This window comes from Bos javanicus, chromosome 2 (genome assembly GCF_032452875.1).
Source record: "Bos javanicus breed banteng chromosome 2, ARS-OSU_banteng_1.0, whole genome shotgun sequence".
NCBI classification, from domain to species: Eukaryota; Metazoa; Chordata; class Mammalia; order Artiodactyla; family Bovidae; genus Bos; species Bos javanicus.
In genome coordinates this window covers 120,930,007-120,952,154 of record NC_083869.1, presented here as the reverse complement: position 1 = coordinate 120,952,154, position 22,148 = coordinate 120,930,007, and the positions used below count along the sequence as shown (strand labels likewise).

General features: G+C 53.4%; 2 protein-coding genes across 2 annotated transcripts; one reads left to right on the top strand and one right to left on the bottom strand.

Moving 5' to 3' along the window:
* The first annotated feature begins 1,045 nt into the window (after nucleotides 1-1,045).
* Nucleotides 1,046-9,457, top strand: HPCA (hippocalcin). Its single transcript, XM_061389081.1, has 4 exons — nucleotides 1,046-1,214; nucleotides 3,588-3,985; nucleotides 8,258-8,363; nucleotides 8,486-9,457. The coding sequence occupies exons 2-4, from the start codon at nucleotides 3,608-3,610 to the stop codon at nucleotides 8,581-8,583; spliced, it is 582 nt and encodes a 193-aa protein (XP_061245065.1). The 5' UTR covers nucleotides 1,046-1,214; nucleotides 3,588-3,607; the 3' UTR covers nucleotides 8,584-9,457.
* Nucleotides 9,012-16,214, bottom strand: TMEM54 (transmembrane protein 54). The gene is made up of 6 exons (XM_061389068.1): nucleotides 16,081-16,214; nucleotides 13,669-13,862; nucleotides 10,747-10,806; nucleotides 10,406-10,594; nucleotides 10,135-10,269; nucleotides 9,012-9,694 (listed from the first exon to the last, which is right to left on the bottom strand). The coding sequence occupies exons 1-6, from the start codon at nucleotides 16,094-16,096 to the stop codon at nucleotides 9,620-9,622; spliced, it is 669 nt and encodes a 222-aa protein (XP_061245052.1). The 5' UTR covers nucleotides 16,097-16,214; the 3' UTR covers nucleotides 9,012-9,619.
* Nucleotides 16,215-22,148: the final 5,934 nt, after the last annotated feature.

Genomic DNA, 22,148 nt, shown 5'->3' with positions numbered 1-22,148 from the left:
GCCTTACCGTCCCCTCCTGTGACCCCACTGCCTAGAACAGTGCTCGGCATAGAACTAATGCTTGATAAATATTGGTGCAATGAATGGATGAGGGCACATGGATTCAAGTCCAAGCCCACTCGTTCGCTGTCAGACACTGGAAAATATCATTTAACCTCTGTGAACCTCAGTTTTCTCATCTGTTAAGTGGGACAATAAGGATCACCACCCCTTCCCCGGAAATACTGAAAAAGCAAAATTTGAGCCCAAGATGTTGGACTGTTGCTCAGGCTGGGGGAAGGAGGATGCAGCCACCGTTTTGGCAGGAGAAGCTTTGATAAGGGTTAGCGACTCTGGAAAGGGGCTTTCCTGTCTTCAGGCAGGGGGCCTACACACCTCAGAATTCCCCAGGCTGGAGACGCTCCCTAGCCTTCACTTACTGTAATCCAGTGTAGGCACTGGCTGGGGAGGGAGGGAGAGGATTTCTTGATTGGAGTCGGGGGGAAATGGGAGGGGCAATTTAGGTCGTTGTTAGGAGGTGGGATTCATTCTGAATGGGGTCCTGGGCAGGAGATCGGGTGTGGCAGGCAGGAAATGGGGGCGGTGCTCTCTAAGGCAGAGGTGAGGTAGGGGGCGTGTCTGCTCCCCCCTCCCCACCCCAGACCTCAAAGACTGGAGGAGTGGGCGCTGCCCCTTCTCTGAAGAGCTCCGTTAGTTCTGCAGTTGAGGATTAGGGGCAGGGAGAGTGCCTAACGAACCGCCCAGGATCCAAATTCCGCCCTCGAAGGGACGCCAGGTAGGGACAGGGAAGGCAAGGGGCGGGGCTGTCGGGGCTTGTTCTCGGCTTAAGAAAAAGGTCTCTGGGCACTGACCGCCCGCCCCCCCACCCCAATTCCCCGCAATCCCCACCCTATTCAGGCTACCTGAGTCCGGATGCTGAGATGGAGACCTCTTGTCTTCGTCCCCCGGCCGGGTGCTGCCTCGAGAGGGCGCCCCCTTCCCTCTCCCCCGCAGGGCGGGGGCGGAGCCTAGACCAATGCTGCCCGCGCTCACAGGGCTGGAGGGAAAGGGGAGGAACGGGGACCCCCCCAGGGGAGGGGCCCGGGGCGAACGCTGCGGGGCGTCTCCCTCGCAGGCCCGCCCCCCGCCCCCCGCCCGCCCCTCAGGCCGCCTCTGCCGCCGCGCGCCGCAGCAGCGCCGCCTTCCCTGCGCAGTCGGTGTCTCCGTGTCGCTGGGTGAGTGGGGGCCGCTCGGCCGGGGCTAGAGGGTGCGAGGAGGGGGCATCCCGGAGGCGGGGGGGCCACGTCCTGGGCTCCCCAATCCTGCCGCTCCCGGACCTCCCAGGTATTTTCCCTTCGGGGACCCAGGGAGTGGGGCTGCCCCAGGAAAACGCGCGGCGCTCTCCAGGGTCCTGACCGCCGAGTGGCCAGCCTGGGAGCGGCGTTTGGGCCGCCTCGGGACGCCCCCTCTAGGAGGGGCCACGCGCCCGGCGCTCTCCCAGAGCTGAAAGGATTGAGGCGAGGGCCAGGGCGAGAACTGAGGAGAGGTTTGGAGAGGGTCTCCGAGGCGGGTTTCTTAGACTCAGCTTAGGTCCTTCCCATTTTGGGGACTGGGGGTCTTCGCGGAGACCGCAGAACCTTCTGCCACCCTCGTTTCCAAGTCTTCCAACTGGGAGGGGGGCAACTCTGAGGGTGGCAGGGAGGAGGGGGGCACTGGAAGATCTCTCCTGCCCAGCGCATCTCTCTGCCCCCGCCCAGATGACCCAGTTCCTTGGACCTTGAGGAGGGGACCAAGGGACACACTCGGCCGCCCTGGCCCCTGGCATTTCCTCAGTGTCCTCCCACACACTTGTTCAGTGGGTCCACAGCCTGGGGCAGGAAAGGCTGATTTAGAAAAGAGGGCCACTAACTTACAGAAACATGCGTGTGACACACTGCTTAGGACACACAGAGGTCCTCCAAATGGCCACACAGGCACATCCTCCTGACACTGTGATGGTGCACACCTAGTCACATGCACATATATGCACATGCACAGATATGAATTGAAACATGCAGGGAGACAAATGCAATGCAGAAGCCAGGGACAGACATGCATGCATGAGCACATGCACTCACACACGCTCATACATAAGTGCACATGCACACACAAGGAATCCCCCTCCCCTCTGCTCTATCTCACAGCCCCAGGCTGGGGGGGGCGGCGAGATTCACCTGCATACACCCCTGCATCCCTGCCCAGAACCGCTTGGCTGCCTCCTCTCCAATACCTTCCCCTTAGCCCTCCACAGTCTAACCTCTTGCACTGAGGGAGCCTTTCTGAACTAGATGAAAGGTTAAGTGTTGGGGGATGGTTGATGGCTAGGGGTCTCCCTGGACGAGGGGACCTTCACAGGTCTGAGAAGGGTTGCAGCTCCCTCTCCTGGCACCTGGCACCCTGGGTAAAGAAAGATGGCAAGGGTGTCTGAGGGTCCCACGTGCAGCTGGCCATGTGAGAGGTGTCGGCATGGGAGCTGGCTTATGATGCATTCATGAGACATGTGGGGTCGTGGGCTGGTGTGTCTTGATGCACAGGGTATGGGAGTTGTGTGTGTGTGGTGCTGTGTCAGTACGTATGAGCTGTGGAGCAGAGGGAATGTTGCTGTGTGTGGAGGCATGGTGACCCTGGGTGTGTGTGTGCTGGGTGCTGGCATGTGAGTGGCAGGGGAATCTGTGTGTGGATTTGGTGAGCTGTTTGGCTTAATAGACATCAGTATGTATTCATTTGTTTACTGTTGGCATCTGGATACCTGTAAATCTCTTTTATTTATTTAACACTTAGGTAGCACTATATGTGCAGGTATCTAAGTTCTTCATATGTATTAACTAATTTAATCCTCACAACAATAATGAGGTAGGTACTATTACTCCCACTTCACAGACAAGGCAGAGTTTAAGGAACTTGCTCAAGGTCACATAGGTGGTAAGAAGCAGAGCTGGAATTCAAACTCACGTGGTCCGGCTCTGGAGCTCAGGCTAATACCTATCTTGTTCTGCCTCTTGTCAAGCACACATGTGTGGGAGGGAGAACAGGTCAGTGTTTGGGTTGCAGGTGTATTTTATGTGAGCAGGTGTATATGACGCCATAGGGGGGCAGTGGGCAGCAGGGAGGAAGATCAGAGGGCCTTTTTGAACCTGGCTGGAAACTCTGGGAGTTAGCACTGTGTCTCCATGGCTGTGTGACCTGATCCAGCTCACCTCATTTTCTTGAGCCTACCTTTTCATCTGTAAAATGGGCTAATCGCTAGGCTTCACTTGTGTGAGGGTGAAGTGGTGTTCTCCTGGGAAGGCTTGGTAGCTGGCACTGAGAAGGGCTTCAGAAAGGTGAGCCCCTTCTCTTCCTCTCTCTCCAGGTCTGTTCCCTGCAGAAGTAGAAGGTCTGGGGAAATGGTGTGGGGCTGATAAAGTGGCAGGGTGCTTGGCAGGCTGTGCGATCTTGGGCCAGCTCCTCTGTCTCTCACTGGGTCAAAGGAGAGCCTGGGGTGGCTTGGGACTTTCTTGGAGTGTTGTCAAAGGGCCAGGAGGGCCTGACTTCTCCTCTTTGCCCTTTGACCCCCCTGGGGGACCCAGGTGGGACTTGGCTCGTGGCCATGGGCAAGCAAAACAGCAAGCTGCGGCCGGAGATGCTGCAGGACCTGCGGGAGAACACAGAGTTCTCCGAGTTGGAGCTGCAGGAGTGGTACAAGGGCTTCCTCAAGGACTGCCCCACTGGCATTCTCAACGTGGATGAGTTCAAGAAGATCTATGCCAACTTCTTCCCCTATGGTGACGCCTCCAAGTTCGCGGAGCATGTCTTCCGCACCTTCGACACCAACAGCGACGGCACCATCGACTTCCGGGAGTTCATCATTGCGCTGAGCGTGACCTCGCGGGGCCGCCTGGAGCAGAAGCTCATGTGGGCCTTCAGCATGTACGACTTGGACGGCAACGGCTACATCAGCCGCGAGGAGATGCTGGAGATCGTGCAGGTGGGCCCCTGGACCCCTCAGAATGCCAGGCGCAGGTCCCAGCAGCTTGCACCCGCCAGCCCTCTTTACCCTCCCAACAGTCCTTGTGGGTAGGCGAGTGGTAGGTGCTCTTCTTATAGCCTATTTTTAAAAGTCTTTAATATGAAGTAATTTCTGATTTAAAGAAAAGTTGAGAAAACTTCCATGTACCCCTTACCCAACTTCACCAATGAACATTTTTATCACATTTGCTTTATCATTATGTGTGTGTATGTGTGTGTGTGTGTGTGTGTATGTGTGAGATGTTCTGTTGTTCTAAACATGACCCTCTACCCCTGAATACATCAGGATAGATTTCCTAAGAACAAGGACATTCTCTTATATAACCCATAATATGATTATCAAAAGTCAGGACGTTTAACATAGAAACAATGTTATTATCTAACTTACAGACCACATTGAATTCTGCCAGCTATCTCAATAATGTTCTTTATAGCATTTTTTTCCTCTGCCCCAAGATCACACATTGCATTTAGTCATCCCATCTCTTTAGGCCACTTTAATCTGTAACAGTTCCTCAGCCTTCCTTTGTCTTTCAAGACTTGACATTTCTGCAGAGTACAGGCCAGTTGTGTTTCATTGATCCCAACTTACTCAGGAGGAAACAGATGCTCAGAGAGGTAAAGACATTTGCTTGAGATCACACAGACTGTGAATGGGCCACCTGGCTCTGTCGCCCACATTCCATCTGGATCCCCAGCCATCTTCCAACTAATTGATTGAGAGCCCACTAAGAGCCTAGTACTGAGTGAAATCCTTACACCCATAAGCTCAGTACATCCTTACAACAACCCCATGAGGCTCAGAGAGGTGAAGTGGCTTGCCTAACGTCACACAGCACATAAGTGGAGTCAGGTTCAAGTTGGCCAACACTCAGAGCTGCCTCTTTAAAGGAGTCTGACTTCCAATTCTGGAGTTGGCTTCAACTCTTACATAGCTCATCTGTAAAATGGGGATGGTGAGGCATATCTCACAGGGTGACTTAAGGACCTGTTAGGAATGTCCTTTCTTAGTACAAATTTAAGTATAGCATGTTAGCTTTATGTCAAAAATCTTCTAGGGTGCCCATCTCCTCAGCACGTTGAGGTCCATCAGAGATCTGGTTCTATTTTACCTAGTCAATTCCTTGTTCACTTTTTTCCTGAGCCTCTGTTTCTTCACCTGTAAAATGAGGGTGTTAACCCCTACTCCCCAGGCTATTGTGGGTATAAAGCAAGATGGGAAAGCTAGCAGAGGGCCTGGCAGATATCTGGCTCTCGGTAAACGTTAGTAATTGTCAGTTGTTGTTTTCTCTTCTGCACATTCTCCACTCCAGCTGGAATGGCCTTTCCAACATCCTCAGAATGTGCTACTTTGTACACGCTCTTGTTCCTTTTCCTTCTGTCTCTCTGAATCCCTTCCCTTCTGGTCCCTCAGCACTGCTGACTGCCCCCCTCCCAGTTCATCCAGTCTCTATTGGACTTTTGACTTTGGCTTCTGGGTCTGCTCTCTCCAGCTAGAATAGGATGGGCTACCTTGGGATGTGGTGTCTTCCCTATGTCTATTACTAGGGAAAAGGCTTAATGAGTGTCAGTAACTCCCCTGGGCCAGGCAATAACTCACTAGTTGATGGATAGTGGGGAGTTCTCAGGGTCCTGGTGGAAGGGTTGGGGTAGCCAGGGTGGTGGACAATCTCTCAGGGATTGGGCAGCAGGTCAATACCAGCCAATCCACATGAATGTCCATGTTTTACCACATAGTGTGGTTGCACTGGTGTACACTGGTAAATCTCAGCCTTGCTGGAAGCTCCAAGCCCAGGGCATTGGTCAAGCCAGCACCATTCTCTGGACATCCTCAGGATCCCTTCCAGACTGGCCTCTGCTATTTAGACAGACCCTGGTTTTTTTTTACAGCAGCCCAGGGGACCCAGACAGCCAGTGCAGACAGAACTCTGCAAACCCTAGTGACTGATTAATTACAAGTTGGCTCCAGTGAAACAATAAATGAGCAGTAATTCCAGACAATTAATTAGGAAGCCCAGGAGAAGGCCAGTCACAGGGGAGCAGTCACTCTCTAAGTCACTCACTCGGTCCTTCTCAGGACCCAGCCCTGAGCCAGGTGGTGGGCATACTAGAAGGGAAGAGATCTTGCCTCAGTCTCTTGGAGCTCCCATTCTGCTGGGAGAGACAACTGTGCAGGCCACACTGACCAGCTCAGTGACAGGGGTACAAAGGTGATTTGAGAGTCCAGGGAAGTAAAGGGCAGGGAAGACCTGAGGATGTGGTGAGTGAGTAATGATTATAGTATAAGCTGCTGTTTACTGACCACTGACTGCAGCCAACTACGTACATTATCTCATTTAATACTCTGGATGGTACAAATGAGGGAGATATGATTACTCCCTGTTTTACAGATGAGGAAACTGAGGTTATATACTTGTTCAAGGCTACAGAGCAAGTGATTAGTGGAACCAAGATGCTATTCCTGGTCAACCTTACTTCAAAGACCCTGTTTTGAGGGGTCGTTAGCACTCCAAAATCATCTATCCAATGACTAAGAGGGAGAGGGTTCTAATCTGGTCTCTGCCATCAGTTTCCTTTCTGAGTCTCAATTTCTTTTCTGGAAAATGGGGATCTCAGTACCTGCTTTTCAGGGCTATTGCAAGGGTGAGAATAAAGTATGTAAAAGTACCTTGCACATAGTGGGTGTCTGTAAATGGTAGCTAGTATTATTGTTCCAGGCAGAGGCTATAAAACCTGAAAGGTGGAGGGGTATCTGGATATGGCAAAATCATCTACTAGGGGAAGCCTGATGGTGGAGAGCAGGGACCAGAGTGTGAAGTGCCTTGAATGCCAAGGGACTAATGTTTGGACTTGGTAACAGGGCAGTGGGAAGTGCCAGTGGCTTTTAAAGAGGGGAGTCCCTGCCAGATGCCAGGCATCCTGCTAAATTCTGCAGGTCTGGGTACTTTGTTCTTATCTGTATGCTGGGGGTAAGGAGCAAAGGCAAAGAAGTACTTCTGGAGAGGGGTCCCCAATGGAGGCGCTAGGGCAGCATATGGGCCCTGACCCAGCATGCATCAGAGAAGGCCTCCCTAAGAAAGCACCATGTAAGCTGAGTCCCAAGGAGGAGTGGGAGGCAGCAGAAGGAGCGTGGGGCAGCATCCAGAAGGAGCTGGGTGCACGGCAGGCCTGGAGGGAGGCCTGTGTATCACGGGAACGTGGGGGCGGCCCTGGGCTGGGGACGTGGCAGTGGAGATCTGTGTTTGGAAAGAGTTTTCAGAGGTGGCCCTGGGAACAGACCCGAGAGAAGCCAGAAGAGACCACTGCGGAGACCAAAGCTGGATCTGAAGCTAGGGAAGTTTATGGTCTGGGAGAAGAAGGAAGGCTTCTCGGAGGAGGTGTCAGTAGCAAAAAGCTGGCATGCTGAGGCGACCAATCTGGGTCCCTGAGCTCCGGGACTGCGGGACCCAGCCCACAGGCCAAGTCCTACGTGCTCTGTGTACATTTAGCGCAAAACCCCTCCTTCGAGTCGCCTCCGTAGCTCCTGTACCTGGCGGCTGCGGTCCTCCGCCCAGCCACAGCCCAGGCTGTCCCCGCCCCCGACTGATGGTCCGTGCGTTTATTTGCATAACATGCCCCGCCCCCTGAGGACCTAGTCGCCTCCCGCCCTCCAGCCCTTCGGGCGGCCCTGCGCCCCCTGCCAGCCACAGTCGCATCGCAGTCCAGTGCCACCCGCTCCTGCCCAGCGCTCCCTGTCGACCATCGAGGGTGGGCCACCCGGAGCCCCGAAGTTTCTGAGAAGCGGCTCTTCTAACCTGGTGCTTAACTGGGAACCTTCGGCGTCTGGCACAAACTCCTTAGCTGGGAGTCCCGGACCCTTCGCCATCTGGGCCCCGATGTCCTCCAACATCTCTCCTGACCCCCTGCTTTCAGCCAGCTGTGCCCACTCAGAGCTGCCCTCTGCGAGGCCTTTGTGCATGAAAATTCCTCTGCCAGCAATTCGTTTCCCACCGAACGCTCCAGAGGAACTTGGTCAGGGACCGACCGCTCCCATAGCCCCCTCTTCCGGGAAGCCTTCCCGGTCACTCCTTCCAGAACCCCCCAGCTCCCCACGCCTCCGCCGGTCCCTCCCCGCCTCACCTCGTTGGGAGCGGTGATCGTCAGCGCACCTGCGGGCGTTTTTGGACATAGTTGGGGGTGGAGAGCTCAGGCAGGCTCCCCTTACGCTTTGCCTTCCCCACCCGCCCCCCAGGCCATTTACAAGATGGTTTCGTCCGTGATGAAGATGCCGGAGGACGAGTCGACCCCGGAAAAAAGGACCGAGAAAATCTTCCGCCAAATGGACACAAACAACGACGGTGAGGAGGCAGGGGCGGGCGCGGCGGGCACCACTCCCACTTCCTATGCCGCAGCTCTGCTCGGCCACCCCTAGCTGCTGTTGCCTTCTCCCCCCTTCATTGCTCCCCGCCTCGCCCCGCAGGCAAGCTGTCCCTGGAGGAGTTCATCCGCGGGGCCAAAAGCGACCCGTCCATCGTGCGTCTGCTGCAGTGCGACCCCAGCAGCGCCTCCCAGTTCTGAGCGAGAGGAGCCAGGTTTCCCCTCCCTGCCTTCACTGACCCTCTCCCGGCTCTCAGCTTCCTCGCCCTTGTGTCTATCCAGGCTGGGGGGCAGATGGCCACCCCCAGGGTCTGCACTCTGGTGGGGGGCCTATGGGGAATGGAACCCTGCTGTCCCCCCGAGGCCCAAGCCAGCAAGTGGTTAGCACCCTCGCCCCAACCCACCACCCTATCCATCCAAGAGGCAATATCAGCCTTCCGCAATGATCGAGACAAGGGTTCTGGCCTGGTCTGCCCCTCAGAGTCAGCCTTCCCTTACCTAGATATCAGGACTTAAGCCACTCTCCCCTCCCCTGTATCCCCCACCCCCCAGCCATGGGGCAGGCTCCCCCACCTCCACCCCGACCCTTGTAGATCTCAGCCTTGGTGGAGCTGGGAATCGCACCCAGGTAAGGAGCTTGTCTTTTTATTTGGAGGGGAGAGAAGGATTCCAGAGGCCTAGAGGCTTGAGGAGAAACCATCTTTGAGCCATCCTTCCTGGCAGGAGGGCCTTAACTCCGCCTGCTCCTGCCCTTGCTGGCCTGGAGGCCCTGATGCAAGAGGGAAACCTCCTGTTTCCGGCCCCCAAGCTGTGAGGCTCAGGATCCTACGCCTACGTTTTGGCATTCTGATGAACACAGACCCATGGACCCCTCTTTGTATCTCTCAGATACACACACAGACCTACAGACAGACAGGCAGACACAATTGGAAACCCCCCCACCCCAACCCCAAAGCGTCCTGTATGGAAAAGAAGAACAGACCCCCCTGGCCGCACCCCTCCCCCGCTGCATGCGCCCACGTGGAGCATCTCTGTTCTTTTTAATGACTTCAGAATAAAGTCTCCTTTCAGTGCAGCGGGCTGGGTGGCCGGAGGAGAGGGGTGAAAACCTCACCCGGGTCCTGGAGTAGTGGCCATTGAGCCCTCTTGGCTGGTTCCAGGAATACTGGCCTGATCGCAGTGTGGACTTGGTTGCAGGGCCACAGTGGCCAACGGGGCCTGGATGAGGCATCAGCTGTCAGAGAGTCATGGGCCCGGAGCTAGTGCGGCTTGGCAGGTCAGGGTCCTCCACGGGCTCTGGACTCTCCTGCATCTGTGGAGACACCAGAGGCTGCCAGGCTGGGTTTGGGGCTGGGTTTGGATGTCAGGACATCCAGGAAGTGGGAGGAGGGGAGGCCTGAGAGGATCTTTGGGGTGAAAGGATACCATTACTCTCTACTATGCAAGAGCGAGGCCATATGCCTGCAGTGCGCCCAGTTCCTGTCCACACACCTCTCCCCCTGCTCAAGACTCATCCTGGGGCTCAGGAGAGCCAAGTGTCAGCTGTGTGACTTACCTGGGAGAGCTGAGTTCTCTGAGCCTCTGTGTTCTCCCTTTTGTCCTGGGGGAGAAGACTGTTGCCCCAGTTTTCAAGGTGGGGGCCCTTTACAGAGGGGTGGGGGCAGATCAGCCTAAGCCCCCCAGCAGGGGCTCCCAGGGGATATGGGGGAGTTTTTAGGGCTGGAGGGGAGGGTGCTGGATAGCATGCCTTACCATGCGATGGCTGCTTTTCCCCAACCAGGGCCTCAGTTCCAGCACCTGGTAGGCGAGCTGGGCGCTGCGGACAGCAAACACACTCTCTGCCACACAGAACAGTAACGAGATGCCCCAGAGACACAGGCTGGAGCTCTGCAGGGTGGGGAAAGGGGCAGAGATGGTCACCTGGGGTTGGGGAGTGAAGGGCAGGACTCCAAGAACCCTTCCCACCTCTGATGAGCCCCTGGTTGCCCCCCTCCCTTCCCCCAGCCCAGGCCTAAGCACTTACGTAAATGCGTGTAGGGTCGAAGGGACAGTCAGGTGCCAGTGCCAGGCGTTCGGGGCCCCCAAAAGTGCAGGCGGCCAGCAGTGCCCGGCCCTGGGTGGCAAAGGTCATGGCGATCGAAGCCAAGAGGCCGAGAGCACAGGTCAGAGAGAGAAGGGCACAGGCCACACTCGAGCTAAACACTGTCCAGCGCTAGATGGAGAAGACCACTGGTCATTGGACATCAGGCCTGGCCCCCTGGGCAGCTCTAGCCCCCGTGGGGTTACGCCCTCCAAGCAGGCCAGACCCTTGGCGGTAGCTGCTGTCCCAACCCCCACAGACCCGTCCCAGGAGGTACCACGTACCAGGGGGATGCTGGGGAGGTAGCGTGACAACACGATGACTGAAATGCCTGAGGTGATGACCTGTGGGGGAGACTCAAGTCAGCTCTGCCCCCTCCCCTCCTGGGGGAGAATGGGCAGGGGGGCCGGCCGCTCTCCAGTAAAGAGTCCATCATCGCCAACTCTAGCCCTTCAAACCCCTACCCCCTGCTTAGCTTTGATCTCACTTCCTCCATCTGTTTAGGGGCGCTGTCTCTTCATGGTCCAGCCCCGAAGTGACGCTTCTAAAACACTGTCACCCCCTGCCTACAACCTTCCCTGACTCCCCACTGCCTACAGCTATATTTCTCAAACCTCTGTATCTCAAGGGTCATAGAGGCACGTCACAGGATATACATGACATGTCTCCCTGGAGTGGAAAAGGTTTTGGAAGAAACTAAGTAACTTGACTGGCAAGGAAGTAAAAAAACAACATTGTTATTTTAAAATAGGCTAGTACTTTTGCCTGGAGAATCCCATGGACTGAGGAGCCTGGTAGGCTGCAGTCCATGGGGTCACTAGAGTCAGACACGACTGAGCGACTTCACTTTCACGCATTGGAGAAGGAAATGGCAACCCACTCCAGTGTTCTTGCCTGGAGAATCCCAGGGACGGCGGAGCCTGGTGGGCTGCCATCTATGGGGTCGCACAGAGTCGGACATGACTGAAGCAACGCAGCAGCAGCAGCAGGACACTTTATGGAGTAGAATTCCAAATCCCTAGGAGAAGGCAATGGCAACCCACTCCAGTACTCTTGCCTGGAAAATCCCATGGACGGAGGAGCCTGGTGGGCTACAGTCCATGGGGTCACTAGAGTCAGACACTACTGAAGCAACTTAGTGGCAGCAAGAATATGTTAAACTCTCCCAGGCTCTCAGTGACCTGGCCCTGTCCCACCAGTTTCTCAACTCCACCCTGGGCCAGGCTCTTCCCTCATCACCCTGGATGTGGACACCCACGCAGGGCCTGGCCTTGATGCCAGCTACACAGCGCCTTCTCAGGAACACCCTTCCGGCTCCTCTTCACCTGCTTGGGTTCTTCCTCCTGCAGGCCTCCCTAAACAGCCCTGGTCCCAATAGGTGGGGCGACTCCACTATTAAGCCCACCAGCTGCCTTCTGGATCTTTTGGGTTCCACTCAGCCAGACTCCTTCCTTCAGTCCCCTCACTTTATCAGGCCTGGGCTGGACCCACAGGAGGCAGCTTAGACTCTGGAGGGCCCAGTAATGCCTATAATTTGCTGTGCAGACACAAGAAAGTGCCTCAGACTCTCTGGGCAAACTAAGTCTGCTCAGCAGAATGAGCTCATTTGACAGTCAGAATGACACTGACTTTGGTGTAGGTCACATTGTTTCACATCTAGGGTGGCTTCTTTGTATCAGCAGGAGGTTGAGTGAATCCCTGAGTCTCAGTTTCCTCATCTGTAAAGTGAGGATAAGAGCGGCCCCGTGTTGCAGGGAGCTGTGGGGATTACTTGAGGAAATAAGAGCACAGCTGAAGTGGTCCACCCCAGAGCCCATCTCTGGTGGACCTTCAACCCTGGGCTCACTGCCTTTCTCACAAGGCTGGTCAGAGGAACAAAGTACAATAACACACTACACGTATCTGCACGGCCTAGCTCTATCCCACTGACAGAGGCTCTTCTACTTGCTGGGGCTTCTGATCCTCACTTATCCAAGGCTTGGGGCAGCAAGCTATCTAAGCATCACTTTGCAGGGGAGGGAGCAGGCTTAGAGGGAGAAAGAAGTCCCTCAGCCAGGAGGTGGCAGGGATGGAACTCGGACACTGATGTGACAATGTTCCCCAAAGGCTGCTGACAGCTGGGAAAGGGTTTTGTGAACTTGAGAATACCAGACCCCTTCATTCTTATATTCATCAACCAGGTACTGACATCCGGTCATAACCACGGCTTCTATTTATTGAGCCCGTATTATAGTCCGGGGCTTCCCTGATGGCTATGCCTGCAGAATCTGTCTGCAGTTCCGGAGACCTGGGTTCAATCCCTGGGTCGGGAAGATCCCCTGGAGAAGGGAATGGCAACCCACTCCATAATGCTTGCCTGGAGAATCCCATGGACAGAAGGCCTGTCAGGCTACAATCCACAGGGTCACAAAGAGTCGGCCACTACTGAGCGAGACTAACACTTTCATTTTCACTTCATTATGAAGGAGTGGGTAGCTATTCTCTTCTTCAGGGTATTTTCCCAATCCAGGGATCAAACTCAGGTCTCCTGCATTGCAGGCAGATTTACTGTCTGAGCCACCAGGGAAGCCCATTTTATGATAGTCCGGGCCTAATGCTAAAGCTCCTGCCAAATTGGCTTTTTCAGTGTCTCCAGAGGAGACCATATCCATTCCCACCTCTACACCTTTGCATCTGCCATCCTCTATACTTGAAATGCCATCCCAGTTTCCTTTCCTACCTGCTGGCCCCAGCAGGCTTCCTATCTGGGTTATGGTAACTGTAGCATATCATCTTTGAATTCCTATTCATCCATTAAGACCCACCTCGGGGGCCTCCACCTCTGTGAATACTCCCAAGCTGAGCTGATGCTCCTTCCCTCTGTCCAACAGTGCCTTGACTATTTCCCTATTGCAGTAATAATCCTTGCTCGCAGTAGTGAGTGCTAACTATGTACCAGGCACTGTGCTCAGCACTTTATGTGGATGATCGCCTTCAGTACTCATCAGGACCCTCTCAGATGGACAGTGTTACCATCCCCATTTTATAGATGAGGAAGCTAAGGCAAAGAGAGCTTGAGTGACTGGTCTGGTTGGTAGTGGTGGAATAGGGGTGAGTGCTCAGGGCTCTCTGCCTGCACACTCCAGGCTGTGGGTGGGGACTCATCAAAGACCCTGCTAGCCCCTGCCAGCCCCCTCCTGCCAGTCATCCTCCCAGCCTGGCCATACCACGATGGCAGAAGTGACAGAAAGGATGTCGACCACGCAGTACTGCAGAGCCACAGCGTCATTGGGGGCAGCCACGTAGCGCAGCACGGTGCCGTGGAGGAGAGCGGCTGCGATGAAGCTCACGTGGCCCAGCACGACCAGCACCAGCCCGGTCTTCATCAGTACCTTCCGGAAGTCACCCACGCTCAGGCCACCTGGGAGGGACAGCCACATCAGGGCCATGGGTGGGACTCATTCCGTTGGGCAGAGGAGGAAACTGAGGCCCTGGCAGGAGTGATGGACATTAGGTTCTAAATCTATTTCTGGATGATTCGGGGCCAGTCTTCTCTGAGTCTCAGTTTCCTTATCAGGGAAAGGGGTTCACATTACTTTCATGGGAATCCTTGGATCTCTAAGGTTGGAAAAGCATACAGGTGGTACTTAATAATAAGGGGTAATAGTCTTTGTTAGTGTTCAGGGTCATGAGTGGCACAGTCAGGATTTGAACCCAGGTCTCTAGCTCTAGACCCATAATCCTCTAAGCTTTGCATCCCCTGATTTTTTTCATCCATACATTTGTTACATCAGTGTTCACTGAATGCCTGTTCCATGCCAGGCCCTGAGGCACCATAGAGAGCTTGATGGTCACTGGTCTAAACGCCAGGGAGCCCCCAGTTCACTGGTCAGGGATCAGGTACTATGCAGGACTCAGTTTGGTGGATAGGACCTGGCACATAGTAGGGACTCAGCTCACAACTGCTGAACAGACTCAGGGTAAGAAACTCAAGCTTCTGAGTCTCCATTTCCCCATCTACAAAATGGGAAGAATAACCCTTGCTTCCCAGTGGGGAAAGAGGGTCCCCATGAGAAGATAGACGGGAAAGGAGGGCATACCCTGGGTGCAAGGGCACTGGGCAGGGACACAGCAAGGTAGGGAGGCTGGGGTCAAAAGAATGTCGTATGCAAATCCTATCTGAGCGCCCACAGGTGGCTGCTCAGCTCCCATCTGCACACCCCCCAGGACCAGGGAGTCCTCCTCGCAGCTGTTCCAGATAGCTGGAATGTGCCCTGTGGTGCCTGGCTCTGCATATGATGGCCCCTGGACCCACCAGCCCCTTCACTCTAGCCAGCTCTGTGAGACCGAAAGACTGGCCTGGCCCCTAGAACTAAACAAGCCCCCCCTTCTTCCTTTAGCTGCTCCTTGTGGAGCCTCTGAGTCCCTTTCCAGATCTCGATGTCCCCATCGGTGGCAGAAGGGCGGATTGGGTCATATTTCATATATGGGGGTTTTGCAGAAAGAAAGGAAAAAAGGGAGTGTGAGGTAGGAAGGAAGGAATCCCTGGATTGGATGTTCTTGGGGGCCCTATGCCAAGAGGAGGCCCCCAGGGAGCAGGGAGGGCTGGAGCTCCTCAGTCACAGCCCCTCTTTGACCCCCCACCAGCCTCTCTCCTTTCTGGGCCCCAGTTTCTTTCCCCAGAGGTAGAATGGGAAGGGGTTGGCCTAGCCGGTTTCTGAGACCCCTGCAGCCTGCAGGATGCTCTGGAACTATACCAGATCTAGGAGGAGAGGGCAGACGAAGGGCGGGACAGCCACCGCGGGACTGGATGGCGTCATGAAGATTAAGTGCTGGTCAAACAGGAAGGGGCATGGCAGCCTTGTCCCAGGAGCCTGACCCACTTCACTCGGTCCACCCACCTCCCTGGCCACCCAGACACACCAACTGGGCTCATGAGCAACAGCATCCCAGGACCAAGACTTGGTCAAATCGGAGGTACAGTGCCAGCATGGGGCTGTGCTTGGAGCACTGGACAGAGTCTCGGGGCAGTCCTGCTCAGGAAGGTCCTAGGAGGGGTTGCTACCCTCAGCACTTTACAGATGAGGAAACCGAGGCTCGAAAGTTCTCTCGGTTAGAGAGTAGGGATTCCCCAGATCTGTCCTGTGACGGCGAACAGCATCACTGTGTCCAGGGAGTGAGGGGAGGGGACCCGTCTGTCTCATTCCTCTGTATGGATCTGGGGAGCAGAGGGTAGGGAAACCGGAGCCCTTTGCGAAGCTAAGGGAGCCAAGGGCAGGCAGCCTCAGGCTCAGAACTCCCTGGGCTCTGGATACCCCTCCCTCCGCTCTGGCTTCTGGGGAGCGGGCGCTGCTTTCCTCCCACTGGGGGAAGGGGTCCCTCCTCCGCAAGAAAGGAAAGTGCAAGCGGGCAAGGTGCGACTCCACCTCGGGAAGATACCAGCAGCCCGCCTCTCGCCGGCTCAGTGCGGGGAAACTGAGGCCCAGAGCAGAAAGTGACCAGCAGAGAAGGTGGCCTGGACCGCGGGGGTTTCCGGGCACCCACTACAGTGCTCCGCCCCTGCGGGAGGACTTGGGGCGGCGTCGGGCCTCCCGAGCCGCCCCCCGATCCCTACCCCTACCCCCACCCTCGGCGCTCACCCAGGCGGAGACACATCTTGGCTCCGGCGCCGCGTCTCCGCGGCGGCTTCAGCGGGGCTCCATCCCGGGCCGCAGCCGCCGCGCGCCCTGCAGAGCCCGCGCCGCGCCCACTTCCCGCCGGGAGCCCCGAGCTCCCGGCGCCCGGCCGGCCTCCCTTCCCGTCACTCCCCGGGCGACCCGGCCCCGGGAGAGCCCTAGCGCCTCATTTACATCCTGGGCCGGTCCGACCGGCTGGACAACCCCTCCAAAGCCCGCCCGGCTGATTCACAGCGCTGGCCCCACCCACCTGCGCCGGCCCCGGATGCCGGCCAGCTCCCGGCCACCGACTCCTCCAGCCCACCCCATTCCAGGGATGCCCATTTTACAGATGGAAACAGGCTCAGAGGAGCTGCGATCGTCCTGGCTAGGGAGTGAGATGGGGGCCTGGTGCTTGGTTGTCCTGACGGGTGGGCACATGACAGGAAAGCCCCTGGGTGAAGGCTGGGAATCCACTTCTTTCTATAGGGTGGGGAAATGCCACGGTGAGTGATGAAAGAGAGCTACCTAGAGAATTGGGGACTGACCTCGACCTGCTGCATGACCGCAGGTAAATCACATTTCCTGCTGCCCCGGCCCAGGATCCTTCTGTGCCCCACACTGAACAAGCCACTTTACTTGTGGGGTGTGGTTGGAGACGGTCTCTTTTCTCAGAAAATCCAGGATAATAATTCTTGTCCCCTAAGGAGATCAGCCCTGGGATTTCTTTGGAAGGAATGATGCTAAAGCTGAAACTCCAGTACTTTGGCCACCTCATGCGAAGAGTTGACTCATTGGAAAAGACTCTGATGCTGGGAGGGATTGGGGGCAAGAGGAGAAGGGGACAACAGAGGATGAGATGGCTGGATGGCATCACTGACTTGATGGACGTGAGTCTCAGCGAACTCGGCGAGTTGGTGATGGACAGGGAGGCCTGGTGTGCTGCGATTCATAGGGTCACAAAGAGTCGGACACGACTGAGCGACTGATCTGATCTGAAAGTCGTGAAAGTCGCTCAGTAATGTCCCACTCTTTGTGACCTGATGGAGTGCAGCCGGCCAGGCTCCTCTGTCCATGGAATTTTCCAGGCAAGAGTACCGGAGTGGGTAGCCATTCCTTTCTTCAGGGGATCTTCCCTACCCAGGGATCAAACTTGGGTCTCCTGCACTGCAGGCAGATTCCTTACCATGGGAGCCACCAGGGAAGCCCCGAGTTGTGGTGAAGTACAAAAAAGGGATGAGAAAGCACTTTGCAAACCCTCCAGAGTATGTTTACAGACAAAGTGCAGAGCTAGCAGGAGCACATAATAGGAGCTGTACTATTCCTGGCTGCTGGTTACTGTGCCTCTTCAATGTACCAGCATGACCTGAGTCCTCCTTTGTTTCATCCTCAACATGTAGAAATGGATGCAAGCAAGAGTGTCCAGGGGAAGTGGTGGAGTAGAGGGTCTCTGTGCTCACATTCTCTAATGTGGCAGGGCTGTGGCTGCCTGCCTGTGCTCTTGGCCCTCGGGCAGGCCTCTGGGAAGCACTTTTATGGTCTCCAGGCAGCATCAGTTCACAGTCTGCACCCCGCATCCCCCTGGTCAGTGGCCTTGAGGGCAGGAACTGGCTTGATGCATCTAACACCAGCTATCCACTGATGCCTGTGCCTTGTGTGCAGGACACACAAGTTACAGATGACCAAGTCCATCTCTCAGGGGCTACCCTGGAGAGTGCGTGTGGTCACTGCAAAGCCAATGTCAGATCTCACTCGTGTGCATGTATGTGGCTTCCCTATCCGTGTCAGGCAGTCCCCTTGACACTGAGCACATTTGGGGCACTCTGGAATGGGGCTGGAGACCCAGACGTTTTAAATGTCATTGCTTACAAACGAATAAAAGAGAGTTCTCTCTTTCTAACCTTAGACCAATACTGAGAGTTAAATATTATTACTCCATTTTACAGATGAGAAAATTGAGGCCTAGAAAGGTAAAGTGGCTTTTCAAATAGCATTCAGCGGGTATCAGTGGTAGAACTGAGACTTGAATCCAGATCTATGTAACTCTGAAAGCTGCTTCTGAGTGAGGTGGGGGGACGAGAGGTCGTAGTCTCCAGGGAGTAGGCCTGCTCTCTGGGACCTCTGAGGAGGGAACCACCCAACTTTTACTCCTCTGACCCAGTTTCCTGGCCAAGGCCCAGCCTTAGCCGCCTGAGGTTATCACCACTTCTCTTCCTTATTGCCAAGTGGCCAAAGTCCATTCATCTGAGTTGCCCAGTGTCCCCTGCCTGTGCCCCACCCTTCTGCACACTGGCCTAGGTTTCTGGGGTTCTGGGAAGAAGCCTAGACTAGAGAACTAGCCCCCTGTGCTCCACCAACTCACTATGACACTCTGGGAGCTCACTGTCCTTCTCTAAGCCTCAGTTTTCCTATCTGTCAAATGGAGATAGTGATAGCCTTCTCAGATTTATGAGGGATAAAATGACTTGAGAGATATGAGAGTGGGTTGAAACCTAGCCAGAGAAATACAAATAGACATTCTCTCTCTTCCTAGAGCGTTTAACAACCAGGTGTGGCCTAGTACACTCAAATTGGACTCTGGGTCCTCCCCATAGGGCTGCTCAGCTGGGAAGGGGTTCAGGCTTCCAGTCCCTGAGTGAGTCCTCTTCACCTTAGGAAGGCTTTTCCCTCCCTGATTATTAGAACAGTTCTGCCTGTAAGTAGAACGATCACACACACACCCTACCATATTCAGTTTTGTGCGTGTGTATATACACACACACACAAAACAAAAAGCCAAGTGATCAAGCTTGTCTGAGAGGAGGAGGTGGTTGAAGGGGACTGAGGCTTGTTTACAATGCCCAAGTCTCCATGGTGTGAATGAGGAATTTGTTATTCTTTGTATTTTTTCCACCTTTTACCTTTCTATTTATTTTATTTATGTATTCTTTTATTTTTAGACCATCCCAAGTTTGTGTGGGATCTTAATTCCCCAATCAGGGATCAAACATCACCCCCCAACCCCACCCTCCCCACACTGGATGTGTGGAGTCCTAACCACTGGAGATTTTTTAAAAAGCTTATTGTAGAAAACTTAGAGGAAAAACAGGAAAGTATAAAGAAAAAAATTGGAGCTACTCATAACCTTCTCTGCCCCACAGATAACCATGGCTCACATTTTGGAGGATGTTTTCCTAAGTGCCTATGTAATTTTCTGCTTCTCTGTGACTCCTGCCACCCCTCCTCTGCCACCCGTTCTCATTGCCTTGGTCTGTTGCCCTCCGTGTCACCGACTTCTATCTATCAAGGACTTGGGTTTCCAGATCTAGATCTGGCAGTCATTCCTCATGTTCTGCTCATCCATGTGAAGGACCCTCTAATACCCTCCCTTGACCTTCATCATGACCTCAGTTATTCCCTCCGGGTTTAGGTTTTGAATGGTCCCTTTTGAAATCTCAGCTTCGAGCATCCCACAAAAGCCTCTCTTGCAGCATATCTGTCTTTTGACTCCCATGGCCTTGTACTCTGACCTCCCAGAGGACACTGGCCTATTCTGCTTTCTTCTGTTCAGCTTACCCCCTCCTGGCCTCTTCACACCAAACTTACATTACAAGGTTGAGCATCTAGTGAGAAGTATAGGAGACTTGGACTTGGGCCAGGATGGTGGCTGTGAAGATGGAGAGAAGAGGGGAGAAGTAAGACTTATGATTCGGATGCATGTTAAAATTTGAAAAGCCCTGTTCTGAATCCACTCGCCTCATTCCTGCTCTCAGTCACTCCTCCAGCTCCACATGGACCACACTTCATCTCTCATCCTCTTCATTTCTGCCAAGTCTTTCCCATCAGCCAATAAACATACCCAAGTCTCTTCTATTCTAAAAAAACACACGTTCCCTTGGCTCCCTTTACGTTTCTAGTTACTGCTTTTTAACTTTCTCTCCCTTCCTCGCCAAACTTCTGGAATGAATTATCTTTACATGCTGTTTCCATCTTCTCGACTCCCATCTCCTCCCCAGTCCACAGCTGTGCGATTCGGCCCTCCGCTGGAAGAGCCCTCATCTAGGTCACCAGCGACTGCCGACCATACTGAAGCCACATTTCAGTCCCTAACTTACTCTCCACACTCTTGTTACGCACCTCCTTCCTGGATTTCCTCCTACCTCTGGTTATTCCTTCTCAGTCTCCATTTTGGACTTTTTGTCATCAGCTCAACTCTTAAATGTTGGTATTCTTTTGTATCCTTTCTGCTTCCTCTATGGGTCCCATTGGTTATTTCATGCAGTCTCATGGCTCCCCTTTTATTTAATGATTCTCCCAGACTAGAGAGCTTCCTTGAGGATCAGGCGTAAATATCCAGTGATTTTGCCTCTCCGCCTGGGTGTCCAGTCACCTCATGCTGAACATGTACCAACTTTCCCCCAAACTGCTTCTTGTGTTTTCCATTTGAGTCGGTGGCATCACAATGTACGCAAGCCAAAAACCTGGGAGTCATTCTCTACTCCTTCCTCTCTTTCTATATAAGTCAATTGTCAAGTCCCGCCGGTTTACATCATAGATATTTCTGTAACTAGTGCTTCCTCCTTGTCTCTGCTACTACTGTCCTCGTTCATGCAGCATTTCTTCCCCCCAGCTGGCTTTTCATACTACTGAGTAATCTTCCTAAAGTATAAATCAGATCATATCACTCTTCTTATTTTTTTTAGGATTTGGAAAGATCCAGTCTGGTTTTTTTTCTTGGTAGATTTTACTTATTTATTTTATTTTTGGCTGTGCTGGGTCTTTGTTGCTGTTTGGGCTTTTTTTCTCTAGTTGTAGCAAGGTTGGGGAGGCCACTCTCCAGTTGTGGTGGGCGGGCTTCTCATTGCAGTGGCTTCTCCTGTTTCCAAGCATGGGCTCTAGCTTTCGCGGCTTGAGTAGTTGCAGCTCCCAGGCTCTAGAACACCGGCTCAGTAGTTGTGGCACACGGGCTTCATTGCTGCTCGGCATGTGGGATCCTCCCTGACCAGGGATCGAACCCGTGTCTCCTGCATTGGCAGGCAGATTCTTTACCACTGAGCTACCAGGGAAGCCTGATCATGTCACTCTTCTGCTTAAATTCAGTAACATAAAAGAAATTAAGACAAATAAATGGAAAGACTTCCCACATTCATGGATTATAAGCCTTAATATTATTAGGATAGCAATTCTCTCCAAACTGATCTACAGATTCTCTGCAATCTCTCTCAAAATCAAAGTTGCCGCTTTTTTTTTTTTTTTGCAGATATTGACAAGCTGATCCTAAAATTCATATGGAAATGCAGAAGTCTAGAATAAGCCAAAATATCTTGAAAAGGAAACAAATTGGAGGAATCACATATTTCAATTTCAAATTTTACTATTATATAAAGCTAGAGTGATCAACGCAATGTAGTGCTGGCAAAAGATATAATAATTCAATGGAATAGAATTGGGAGACCAAAAATAAAGATGCCAAAAATAAAACAGAAATAAAAATACACATGGTTGGCTAATGTTTAACAAGGGTACCAAGATGATTCAAGGTAGACAAAAATGTGTTTTCAACAAATAAAGCTGGGACAACTGTGTATCCATGTACAAATAAAATTGGTCTCTTACCTTATACCACATGCAAAAGTGAACTCCATGAATCAAAGACCTAAAGATCAGTGCTAAAACAACAAAACTCTTCAGGCATAAGTCTTTGTGACCTTGGATTAAGAATGGTTTCTTAGATATGACACCAAAAGCACGAAGAAAAGATAGAGAAGTTTGACTTCATCAAAATTTCAAACTTCCGTACTTCAAAGGACATTATCAAGAAAGCCAACCCACTGACTGAGAGGAAATATTTGCAAAGCATATGACTGATAAGCGTCTAGCATCCAGCATACTATTAACATACTAAAGAACTATTAACAACTCAACAGTAAAAACAGGCAACCGAAATGTAGGCAAGGGATTCAAAGAGACATTTCTCTAATGAAGGTCTGCGTGTGTGTGTGCGTGTGTGTGTGTGTGTGTGTGTGCTTACTGTCCAACTCTTTGTGACCCCATGAGGAGCTCGCCAGGCTCCT

What these genes read in the sequence shown, in the direction of transcription:
- HPCA (XM_061389081.1), top strand. Translation starts at nt 3,608, where the DNA reads ATGGGCAAGCAAAACAGCAAGCTGCGGCCGGAGATGCTGCAGGACCTG. An exon ending in AGATGCTGGAGATCGTGCAG is followed by an intron (nt 3,986 to 8,257) that starts GTGGGCCCCTGG and finishes CCCGCCCCCCAG; the next exon opens with GCCATTTACAAGATGGTTTC. An exon ending in AATGGACACAAACAACGACG is followed by an intron (nt 8,364 to 8,485) that starts GTGAGGAGGCAG and finishes CTCGCCCCGCAG; the next exon opens with GCAAGCTGTCCCTGGAGGAG.
- TMEM54 (XM_061389068.1), bottom strand. An exon ending in TCGACCCTACACGCATTTAC is followed by an intron (nt 10,270 to 10,405) that starts GTAAGTGCTTAG and finishes CCCACCCTGCAG; the next exon opens with AGCTCCAGCCTGTGTCTCTG. An exon ending in GGAAAAGCAGCCATCGCATG is followed by an intron (nt 9,695 to 10,134) that starts GTAAGGCATGCT and finishes GTGTCTCCACAG; the next exon opens with ATGCAGGAGAGTCCAGAGCC.